This window comes from Danio aesculapii, chromosome 25, assembly GCF_903798145.1.
Source record: "Danio aesculapii chromosome 25, fDanAes4.1, whole genome shotgun sequence".
Lineage (NCBI taxonomy): Eukaryota > Metazoa > Chordata > Actinopteri > Cypriniformes > Danionidae > Danio > Danio aesculapii.
Genome location: NC_079459.1, coordinates 28,245,389 through 28,257,962, shown reverse-complemented (window position 1 = coordinate 28,257,962; position 12,574 = coordinate 28,245,389). Strand labels below are relative to the sequence as shown.

Here is a 12,574-nt window from a genome sequence, read left to right as displayed (position 1 = left end):
CTCACTTAAAGACTGATTCTAATTAAAACCCGCTATTATGCTATGTGTGTGTTATGGTGAACGTAATACCCAAGTGCAGTCTTCTAAGGTTAATGGAATTTTTAAAAATGGCTAACTTTCTGCTGACATGTTGATATCTGGTTTGGCATGATAAAAATGAATATAAATTATAGATTAAGTTCTCAAAGATATGGGATCAGCAAGGGTTATATTGAAAGCGAACTCAAAATGGCTTATATTTAATAAAAACGAAACTATAATATTGTGAAATACTATTACAATATTATTATAATTACACATTACCACAATTGTTACATTTGTTAAACTATGGTATTATATTTCAAAAAGCAATTGATTTTCATTGTTAGCCATTATTGTTGAGTAACTGTAAAGCCATCTTCAGGGTCTCTGATGAATAAAAGTTTAAAAGATTGACTTGAAACCGAAATCTTTTAAATATTCTAAATGTCTTCACTTTTCTGTACCCTACTAGCATGAAAATCCTCATCTTCTGAAATGTTACATGCCTGAGGTGTTGTTTTGTTGTTCCCTCCTCCCCTTTCTGTTTTATTTCCTGTCTGCTATCCTTCTAATACTCTAGGTGTTCCGATTGGCTCGCAGACTTTTCAGGAGTGGACCAATTAGGAAAGGATGGAGGTCATTTAAGAGCCTCAGTGATGACTCGAACCAGACTGGGGAGAATCCTTCATCTCTTGTTCTTTGTCTCTTGTGTGACACTTGTGTGAATAAACTGTTCTCTGGTTCGCTTTATCGTTTGAGTTGTACAACTGTTCTGAACGTCTTAAACTAAACTGCTTAAATCTCCTAAGAGGGAAGTGAAAGTGAAGTACACTACCTGACAAAAGCTTTGTCGCCTATCTAAGTTTTAGGAACAACAAATACTAACTTGATTTCTAGTTAATCATTTGGTTTCAGAAGTGGCTTATATGAAAAGCAAAGGCCTCTAGATTATGCTTATTTTACCAAAATAAAATATGATCAGGCCTTGATTTTTGATTATTTCATTAGGACAGTAAAGTCTGACTTTGCTTAGACAAAAGTCTTGTCACTTAACAGAAATAATGTTCAGTATAGAATATAAAGTCATGGTGCAGTGGAAAAAAAAATGAATATTGTGTATGACTCCCATGAGCTTAGAGGACTGCATCCATACATCTCTGCAATGACTCAAATCACTTATTAATAAAGTCATCTGGAATGGCAAAGAAAGCGTTCTTGCAGGACTCCCAGAGTTCATCAAGATTCTTCATCTTATCCAAGACATGCTTAATAATGTTCATGTCTGGTGACTGGGCTGGCCAATCCTGAATCACCTTGATTTTCTTTGCTTTCAGGAACTTTGATGTGGAGGCTTAAGTATGAGAAGGAGTGTTATCCTGCTGAAGAATTTGCCCTCTCCTGTGGTTTGTAATGTAATGGGCAGCATAAATGTATTGATTCCGCAGGCTGTTGGTGTGAGATATATCCAGCTGCAGAACCGCAAAACCACACACGTTTCAGGCACACAATCTAGCACACACGATTTAGGCAAACCATATATGGGAACTAACTAACTCCTTAGAAGCCTTATCACCCCCTATTGAATTTCACAAATATGGTTTCCCATTTTAGACATTATTATTATATCGTAACGATCATTTTAACTTCTCTGCAGTTTCTGAACTCAAATTATGTAAATAAAAATAATGGGTTAGTCAATTATGACTTTATTCAGATTGTGTGTGCCAGATTGTGTGTGCCTAAAACGTGTGTGGTTCTGCCTGCCTGCAGCTGGATATTATTGGTTGATGTTGCCTTCCACTCTGCAGATCTCTCGCACACCCCCATACTGAATGTAACCCCAAACCATGATTTTTCGTTCCCCAAACTTGACTGATTTCTGTGAGAATCTTGGGTCCATGCGGGTTCCAATAGGTCTTCTGCAGTATTTGTGGTGATCGGGATGCAGTTCAACAGGGTAACATTAGGTAAGAAGTTGGTGCTACACTCTGTGTTTGTTCCAATGAGTGTAGATGGAGTTGGGGGCGTGCAACACCATAGATGTTTTTTTTTCTATTTTCAGGTTTCTCTTCAGATATTCAGAGGTGGGGAGGGTTTCAATAGCGTGTGTTGAATTTGTTATTTTCTTTGATTTTGCACCTTTTATTTAGCTTCCCTCTACTGACCTTATTCTCCGTGTACGAGCAGGTGCAGCCATTTGAATCTTTTAGGCTCGAGACTTCCGGTCTCATTCACTTACATTTATTTTTAGATGTTAAAAACAGCTCGTTACACTGCTTGATGTTGCAAACTGATATATTCTTATTATATTATTCTGCTTTGTCTGTATTTTTTTTAACACACTTGTTTGTAGAGCAAGTAGTTTGGCAGTTTTTTCATTTTGTTTATTATTCCTAGTCATTTCTCCCATAGGCAATTGAATCGGAAGTTCTAAAACAATCGCAAAAATGAGCGCACTTCCGCATTGAAAAATAGGGTCAATAAGGTTTGTTTTAATTTTCTTATTAATTTCTAAGAATTTATTGTACACATTTGTAAATATACTTGGGTGCTTGAGTTATTGTTATTTTTCTCCTCTTTATTATTGTAAATAAAGCGAACTATTTTTTGATACATGCAATGTCTGTTTTAATTCATAGCAGTTAACGTCTTTTAAAAAATTGAAAAGTTATCGGGTAATTATGTTTAGTCGTTTTTCATCCTCCGAGCCACACGGGGCGCAACATACATGTTGCATGCCACTGCAAAACAGTTAAGTCTAGCAATAAAAATTATTTTATTCAAATTATGTTCTAATTGTTCTGCCTAAGGGTGTCACGTTCGCACAGTGGGTAGCATGATCGCCTCACAGCAAGAAGGTTGCTAGTTCGAGCCTCGGGGTCAGTGTATCTTTTGGTCACTGGATTTTCATTTTAGAAACGGATATTGAAAAAAGAAAAATGAGCTGCTTTTTTATTTTCATTTTAAAATTCAAAAACAAATATTGAAATACGAGGTGTTTCTGATTTTCGTTTTAAAATTCAAAAATAAATATTGAAATATGAGGTGTTTTTATTTTTAATGGTGAAAAAACGAAAATCAAAATGCAAAAATTATTTGATTTTGATTTTTTTATTTTGAATAACGAAAAACAAAACAAAACAAAAAACCAGTAAACAAAAACAAATAAAGGCTTATTTTTTATATTCCGAAACCAGACTCATTCACTGTGATGCAATGCTGCCGCACACAGACTAGATTACAATTAGCGTGAATAAACAAAGCCTATTTGTTTATTGTGTTCATTTTATGAATTATTGTATAGCTTTTTAATTAGGCCCACTCATCCGCAAGCTTTAGTGATAGGCCGATTTTAAAAACATGGGATGCTTATCAGGGTGTTTGTACAGCATGCTTCCTTTCAGATAAAAATAACTGTCAATTTGTATTTTAAAATACTATTACTGTATTAATGCCTCCCTCACTAGAAATGATTTGTGGTCATACTTTGGCAAGTTTAAGTATTATGGTTTTAACAATATTAAAACTTTTCAGTACAGTGTTCAATAAGGCAAAATGATTGCATGTAACGTCAAAATAAAGGTCGTTTCATTTAAAATATGCAAACAAAAAATCTATATAAAGCCTATACCTGCCCTTATACTAGAAATATGTCGTATTAATGATGAAAATACTTCTTAACAAAATCCTGTTATCACAAGAAAATACCTTTTTATAACATTATTGGAAAAAAAATAGGGGAAAAAAATAATAGCCTATGGTAGGCTAGCCTGTGTGTGGCTGCATTGCGACACAGTGAATGAGTCTAGTTTCGGAATACAAAAAAACAAGCCATTATTCGTTTTTGTTTTCTGGTAATTAAATTTTTTGTTATTCGAAAATTAAAAAAAAAAAATCATATAATTTTTCATCGTGAAAAAGAAAAACACCTGGTATTATAACAATGTTTTTAAATTTTAAAACGAAAATCAAAAAACTGCTTGTTTTTCCATATCCGTTTCTAAAATGAAAATCCAATGACCAAAAGATACACTGACCCCGAGGCTGGTCAGTTGGCATATCTGTGTGGAGTTTGCATGTTCTCCCCGTGTTCGCGTGGGTTTTCTCCAGGTGCTCCGGTTTCCCCCACAGTCCAAAGACATGTGGTATTGGTGAATTGGGTAAGCTAAATTATCCGTAGTGTGTGTGTGTAAATGAGTGTGTATGGGTGTTTCCCAGTGATGGGTTTCAGCTGGAAGGGCATCCACTGCGTAAAACATATGCTGGATAAATTGGCGGTTCATTCCAATGTGGCGACCCCAGATTAATAAAGGGATTAAGCTGAAACGAAAATTAATGAATTAATGTTCTGCCAAAACGTAAAGCACATCACACACACACGTTTAAAATTCTTTGAGTAAGTTGTCCTTTACGCCCTTGTTTTGCAGTAATGCCAGCTCTGGGCTAAATTTATCATGAAAACAGCAAATGTGGAGCAAGGCCAGGTCAGATTAGGAGGAGAGAGAAAAAAAATGAATTTTTGTTCCTTTCACGTCTTGCTGCCCTTCATTCAGCAGCACATTTGCGAGTGCTCTGATTTGACTTTATGCGAGCGAATGAAATTCCGGTTAGCAAGGGAGGAGATGCAAACGTACCTGCATTCAATTCCCATCGCTGGAGGGAATGTGCATACAAGCGGCAGCCTTCAGAAATCTGCTTCATTTGCATAAAACCAAGCTGACCTCGGAATGCAGAGCAGGCGATGCATGTGTGTGTGTGTGTGTGTGTTGAGGCTTGTGCCAAGATGAACTCTGGCAACAAGAAAGCCTGACCCGCCGCTGAAAAAAAAAAAGAAGCGGGCCCAGAGCGGAACCCTGATGCTGTTAGCCTTGCATAAATAGAGGCTAGCACACAAGGGAGCAGTAATCCAGCTTGTATCTTCCCCTCTCTCGTTCTCGGCTGTCATGGATCAGTGTTAGGAGTCATCCGGTCTCTTTGGCTGGCATCTGGTGGGCAGGTGGGGTCTGGGAGGGCATCAATATTAGCTATGTAGTTGGATCTCCCGAGTGTGCATGGAGTTTTAACTAGCGGCTGAAGCTTCAGAGGGTGAAGATAAGAGGCTTGTCAGTAGGAGATCTATGGAAGCCTGCAGCCAGCGGCCCAAATATGCAGTCGCTTGGGACGCCTGTGCTGCTCTCTGATAACTTATCGGCACAGCCAGAGTCCTGCACTTTAGTACCCCACACACACACCCCTCATACACAGCAATAATCACAGACAGTCAATCATCTGAGACTCCACTACTTTGTCATGGCATGCTAATAACCTCTCCTCTCTTCTCATCTGGCCTCCGCTCACATCATCTTCTCGCCTGCCGTTTCATTTGTTCCCCTTCCCTCTCCTTTTCTCTTCCTGCCTCTATCTTTTCCTGCTTCATCTGTTCCTTTCCACTCGTCCCATTTCATTACAACTCCTCCTGTCTTGTCCCTTTCGTTTTTCCTTCGCCTCTCCTTTCATCTTTTCTTGAGTCGTCTCATGTCCTCGGGTCTCCTTTTGTCTCTTCTCCTTTCCAGTTGCCTGGTCTTCTCCCATCTCCTCTAGTTGTTGTGTTGTTTTACTTTACTTCTTCTGCCTCTGCTTCTCACTTATATCTTGCCTCCTCTCATCATCTGCCCTTTTGTCCGGGATCCTCTTGTCTGATCTTCTCTCTTCGTCTCAGATGTTTTTCTCCCTTTCCCATCTTCACTTCTCAACTCCATCTCTTTTATTCTCATCTCCTGCTTATTTTGTGACTTCGTGCCTCTATGCCAGGGCTTGGGAACCTTTTTTTCAGCAAAGAGCCATTTCTGATATATTTGGCAAATGCATTTTTTTAAGAGCCATCTGGGACCGGGGTATATATACACCCCGACATATACTACTACTATAATACAGGTTTAAACAAAACCTTTATTTATGTTCATGCACAACCTGCAAAATATACAAATATGAAGCATCACATGTTGAGCATGTCCACTTTTTTAATTTATTTAATTAAATTAAGCAACATAAATTAAAATAAACAAACATTTTACTATTATAAAAATTACAGTTACTTCAAATAATTCAAAATAAAGTATGCACCAATAATTTGGGCTTGTTTTTAAGAACATATGAAGGGTTTAGATGGAAAAACCTGTAAATGCTGTTTGATATTTTCATCTAAAATTATTATTTCTGTCCGACTCTTGTGTGCAGGCACAGAAATTTGACTTTTATAGTGACAAATAAGTTATTTTTGTTGCCTTTAATGTGACATTCATGAACATGAACATGGAAGGCTGATAAAAATGCTAATTTTAGGAGAAAATTTCAGATGGCAATTAGAGGTTTTTCCATCTGAACTCTTCATATATTGTTGTTATTAAATTATTTTGGCTTGTTTTGAAGAACAAATATTATATTTTACTATTGAGAAAGGGCATCATGGTGGCTCAGTGAGTAGCATGATCACCTCACGAGTCCTGGCTGGGTCAGTTGGTGTTTCTGTGTGGAGTTTGCATGTTCTCCCCATGTTGGCGCGGGTTTGCTCTGGGTGCTCCGGTTTCCCCCACAGTCCAAACGCATGCGCTATAGGTGAATTGATTAACTAAATTGGCTGGAGTGTATGAGTGTGAATGAGTGTGTATGGAAGTTTCTCAGTACTGGGTTGCAGCTGGAAGGGAATCTGCTGTGTAAAACATATGCTGGAATAGTTGGCGGTTCATTCCACTGCGGCGACCCCTGATTAATAATGGGACTAAGTCGAAAAGAAAATGAATGAATGAATTATTGAGAAAATAAAAGTCAAACAACTCGTATTTCTATGATAACCACATGTCACGATTCACTTTTATCCACAGCACCGCACGCTTGCATAGATCGAAACGTCCTTTTATTGTAAACTAAGTTTTTATTCATTTTCCTTAAAAAAAAACAATAAAAAGAGAATTGTAATTGTATTTTTAATAGAAAACAGATTTTTAGTGACTGTTATTATTTTTTTAAGCCTTAAAACATTATTAAAGGGAAACAGCTGGAGAGCCACGTATTTTTGGTCAAAGACCCACATGTGGCTCACGAGCCATAGGTTCCCTACCACTGCTCTATGCCCTCCTTCTCGTTTTTTCTGCTCTACTCCATCTCATTTCTTCTCATTTCATCTGTTCTCCTCCTCTCATATCTCGTCTTCTTGTTCTTTCTCATCACATCTCCTCCTTTTCCTGTCCCCAAGCTTTTATGTCTTCTCCTTTCTTCCACCTCTCTTCACATCTCCTGTCCTCTCTTTTCATCTCGCCTCCTTGTGTTTTTCTCTCCTCATTTCTCCTCCCATTTAATTTCTTCTCATCTTGCAACAAGCTGAATTTGAAAAAGTTGTACTTTAAGAGTAGATTTAAAGAAGGGAAATTTTAATGTTGGGCAGCATTCCTCTATTTAATTTTAATGCAATGCTTGTTTAAAAATGTGTACTTTATTCTAAATGCTGTTTCTTCAGCTATGCCTCGATCGCAAAATGAATCATATTTTTGATCAAGTTCAAAGACTTGATCAAAGAGCTGTTGGAATAGTCTGAATTGCTTCACAAATCAGTTGGAATTATTTGTTCAGTTTCTTGCGTGCTATTAATTATCTGAAGCGGTTTCTTACTCAAAGCTATTACAGGAGTTTTAAGAACATAAAGAGAGAGTTGGATGAAGTGGCCATTACAGTCGATTAAAATCAAATCTGCCATCCTCTGACTGTGATCTTTATTAGTATGTTATATGTACAGTAAATGATTCCACTGCTATGCACTTGATGGCATTTACCTTAATTCATACGTTTATAGGCGAGGCAAGTATATTTATATAGCACATTTCATACATAATGATAATTAAAAATGCTTTACATAAACAAGAATATACAAGAAACAAGTATAAGTATAAATAAAATGATTAAAGACAGATAAAGACAGATTAAAATGTTTTAAAGCAGGTTGTGAACGCTTTATATGGATATCATTGTTTATAAAACATGAAACAGACACCCAGCAGCCCACTCATGCCTTATATACTGTACATATGAGTCAAAGTGACTAGTAACTCGCTACTTTGGGCTAGTATCTTGTTTTTCATTAGATATGTTTTTTTAGTCTTAAAGGGCACATAGTTTACCACTTTTTTATAATTTAATAATAATATTAAGGTTCTTCTGAGTTTGCCAGTTTAGGTTCAGTTCAAAACACAGTTCAGATTTTTTTATTATAATGTGTTAAAAAGGGTTATTTTGGGGCCGTGTCCACAGGTCGCTTTTTTAGGGGTGTGTTGCTTCAAATGAAAATTAGTTTCGACTTCCCGCCCAACGTAACAAGGGGGCGGAGCCAAGAGCTCCCCCACACTGTGTTTGGCAACAGACAGGCAGACAGAGAGAAGCAACATGAGTGAGAGGACCAGCATTCAGCCGTACATGTACGACTCGGACACAGACCAAGCAGAGACTACAAAATCATTTGTGTCTTTGTATAGTTTTACAGCCAACTGTGTGCTAGTTTAAAGTGCCGAACTTGTACACAGAGACTAATAACTAGGGCCAGACGGAATCTGCGAACGTTTTTTGCCATTTCTGCTGAGAATTTTGGTATAAATCTGCGGATTTCTGCTGAATAATTTTTTGGGAGTGTCATAACTAAAACCTTAATATGTGAAATAAAAAAATATTATCTTTTTAACTTTTATTTAATGTTTAAATGCAAATCCAATTAGATTCACTTTATTTGGTAAACAAAGAAAGTCTCTCCTTTAAAATGTCTACTAAAAGACAAAAATACTAAAATATTACTGTACAAACTGTAGTGTAAATAAATCAGATGAACATTTTCATATTAGTCAATAATATTACTTTAATTAATTTAAAAACTGAATAAATATAGATTTACAGGGTAGTGGATGTGCAGACAAATTAATAGTAACCCATTAAACCCATTAATAGTAACTCTGGGGGGCCCAAATTGGCGTGGGCCTTTCAATCGTTCTAATTTTGCCCCCATGCAGCGCCCATGCCAATTGGTACAACCAATTGGTACCAATTGGTATCGAACTCCTATTATTATTAAATAATTTAATTTTCAAGTATTTCTGAATTACTTTTGATTTAACATCAACACTTAATTGCTCCATATTCAATCCAATACAATCACATAAAAGCAACGTTCTCCCACAGTTTTAGCTATTAATACTGCCCTTATTTCCGTTTTTGGTATAAGATTGCAGAAGGATGGTTTGACAAGAAATGTACAGTTTTTCACCATCATACTGATAACTTTTTAGTCATTCGGCAAGGCTTCCTTATTCGAGTAATATACGTGTTACTTATACAGTACTTCAGTTTTATACAAGTAGTTTCTACTTATATTGGAGTACATTTTTTGTTTACTCTACCCACCTCCAGTATCTTCCCTTTTCCTCCCTGTTTTTCTCTCTCCATTCTGCTCTAATCTATTCTCATTTTCCCCCCTTTTCTTTTCTTTATCTTCCAGCTCTTTTGTCCTCTTTGTGATCTATAGTTGTGTGGTTCGTCATTACCTGTGGCTCGGTGTGCAGTCGGACATGAACCCCTCTATGGCTGGACAAAGATCTCTTCACCACACCTCTGTGCTGGAAATGATAGTAATCCCCGAAAACCTGCGGACACAAAGACACACACAGAGGTGATATATTAGAGAGCTGTTCCAAAGTAGCCATGTCTTACCCGCTTCACAAGGTCATATGGTCTTACACTCCAGAGGGAAACGCACTCATTAAATCCAGCACCTGCTCACAGACCTGGCCGTCTCACTCTCTCCACACACACGCACACACATACACTCTTCAGCCGCATACATTTATCTCTTATAGTCCTAATATAAAACAGATCCAAATACACACATGCACATCCTACAAAGAGCTTCCCGCTGAGATGAAAGCTTTCTTCACAGCACACGAACATGGCGACACGTGTGAAAGATTTCTTTGCAATTTCAGGTACTTTCCGCACACACACACACAGTTTGAAGTGCTTAATGGCGTATAGCGCTGGGAATTGAGAAAAGAAAGCTCTGACTCTCATTTATTTGAGTCTGGATGCTGTGATTTTGGTGCGCTTCGGTTCAACAAAGCAGCACACGGTTCGCAAAAAATTCCCTGCATGTGGACGGATGTGTGGGATCCGGCGCTCGGCTGGGCAGCTCATAACCTTGTGTACTTTGAGAATCATGCCTCTATCATTACTCATCTCTGTTCCCAGTAGTGCACGGACAGCCAGCCGTATACCCACACACTTCTTTCAAGTGACGTCAATGAATAGATCCTGCACCATACAGTCAAGTGTCTCCTTCCGAAAATGACGTTCATTTATCAAAAGCTTCCCTGCTGGGCATCTGTTCCCTGATGCCTCCCTCTCTCGGTTTCCTTTGCATCTCACACACTCCCGTGTCCTCGTGATCAATAACATGACCTCTGCTGCCATCATATACTCGTCGCGCTGAAACTACAGAGGTGTCCCCGGGGATCACACGGGGACGGAAATGCTTTCGGAGACCAGCAGGACTCAGCGTGAATGTCTGAAGTGGTAAATTAGCTCGAGTCGGGTCCGGTGTTCTGTAACCTCTCGGAAAAGAAAAATCACAAGAATTTCATTAATATCTCAGTAGTTTCTCCCAGACAGCAGCGAGAACAAAAGCCAAAGGAGACTTTTGCTTAACTGTGTCTGGGAAAGATCTAAGCAGTACTGCAAACTATGGCAGCTGTTGCCTGCTATCAAAAGTCAATAATTAGAATATGACCAAATTTCTCATTAAATTCGGCAGAGGGCAAATTGGGTGAGCTTTGATGCTCGTATTCATTTTATAGCTGTGTACTCGGATTTTATGTCAACCCGCGTTTGCTGAACCGTTGAAATAGCACAGCAAAAGAAATGATATTTTATCTGAGTTATGAGTTTGAGGTCTGACTAGAATGTGATGAGATAAACAGACCGAGTGCTACAATAAAAAATATTAATAATAAAAAATACACCACACACAATCTCCCGCATACAAAAAAAGTATATAGTAAGGCCAGGGATGTTCAATTCAGGAACAATTGACTCTTATGAGCCGGTTCCTAAAAAAATGCATTAAAAACATTTAAAGTTCAAATTGTTGGTTTGGATCTATTGGAAAAGTACTCTAACAAATTTTTAATTAATGATTTAGCGTATGGCGACACGGTGGCCTCAAAGCAAGAAAGTCGCCGGTTCGAGTCCTGGCTGGCTCAGTTGGCTTTTCTGTGTCGAGTTTGCATGTTTTCACTGTGTTGGCGTGTTCCCCCACAGTCCAAAGATGTGCGCTATAGGTTGAATATTGAATAAACTAAATAGCGTATGTGTATGAGTGTGTATGGATGTTTCCCAGTACTGGGTTGCAGCTGGAAGGGCATTCGCTGTGTAAAACATATGCTGGATAAGTTGGCGGTTCATTCCGCTGTGGCGATCCCTGATTAATAAAGGGACTAAGCCAAAGGAAAATAAATAAATGGATTTAGTATATAAATATAAATAAATTATACATATAAAATAACTATACATATAGTATAAACATATAGAACATAAATATATGTATTATGTATTTATTATTTATATTTTTTACATGAAAGAAACCTAATGTATATATATATATATATAAATATTAGAACAATATAGCTTAAATAAACAACAAATAAACAATATATCAAACTATAGCTTAAAAATCAAACAATAGCCTAAAAACTATTGTTTATATAAAATAATATATAAAAATGTATTCTGTATTATTATGATTATTATTATTATTATTATTGTCGTTAATATATCAATTTATTTATGAGGATTTATTTTTAAATTCTCATGCTTGCGTATAACCCCTTGAATGGTCTAGCACCACAATATGTATCTGAGATTTTAATCCCATTCACTACTAGTGTTTTTAAATCATCTCTTAAAACTAAAATTTTAGGGTAGCTTTAATTTGATTTTATTAGTTTTTTATATGATTTTTAGATCTATTACTATTATTATTATTATTATTATTTTATGTTTTTTTTTAATTATTTTTATTACATTTTGTTAGCATTCATTCTTATATCTTTTACTGCTGTACATTTTAATTGCTAAAATAATAAATGATTAAATAACTAACTCACTAACGAACTAATTAACTTAATAAGCAGCTAAAAATATATTTGAGCTATCCAAGGGTCCGTTTTTCTTACGTAGATTACTCAATTAGCTGGATTTGGTTATTGACGATTTGACACGATTAAATTCTTTAAATAAAACTTATGCAATCTGCACTCCCCAAGGGGTTCAAAGAGAACATTTATTAGTATGGACTTTTTAGATACAAACACGTACTATTTAAGGTACCAGCTTTAGTACAATTCGTGTATGAAAACAGACATGCGCATAGCCTATTCGACTGTTTTTTTAAATGAAAAATAATTTATGAAGTCATGTACATGTTTTAACAGACGGTGATTTGATGCTTTGCAAAAGATGCCGACACCTTTACCTTCACCTTTAAATG

The 12,574-nt window shown here is 36.8% G+C and overlaps 1 protein-coding gene across 2 annotated transcripts in view; it reads right to left on the bottom strand.

Annotated features, from left to right (window-relative positions):
- Positions 1-12,574, bottom strand: part of furinb (furin (paired basic amino acid cleaving enzyme) b) — a 154,239-nt gene that overhangs the window by 77,168 nt on the left and 64,497 nt on the right. For both annotated transcript variants that reach the window (XM_056451691.1, XM_056451692.1), the window contains exon 3: positions 9,579-9,677. In XM_056451691.1, the coding sequence (XP_056307666.1) occupies positions 9,579-9,677 (99 nt within the window). The remainder of the gene's footprint in view (positions 1-9,578; positions 9,678-12,574) is intronic.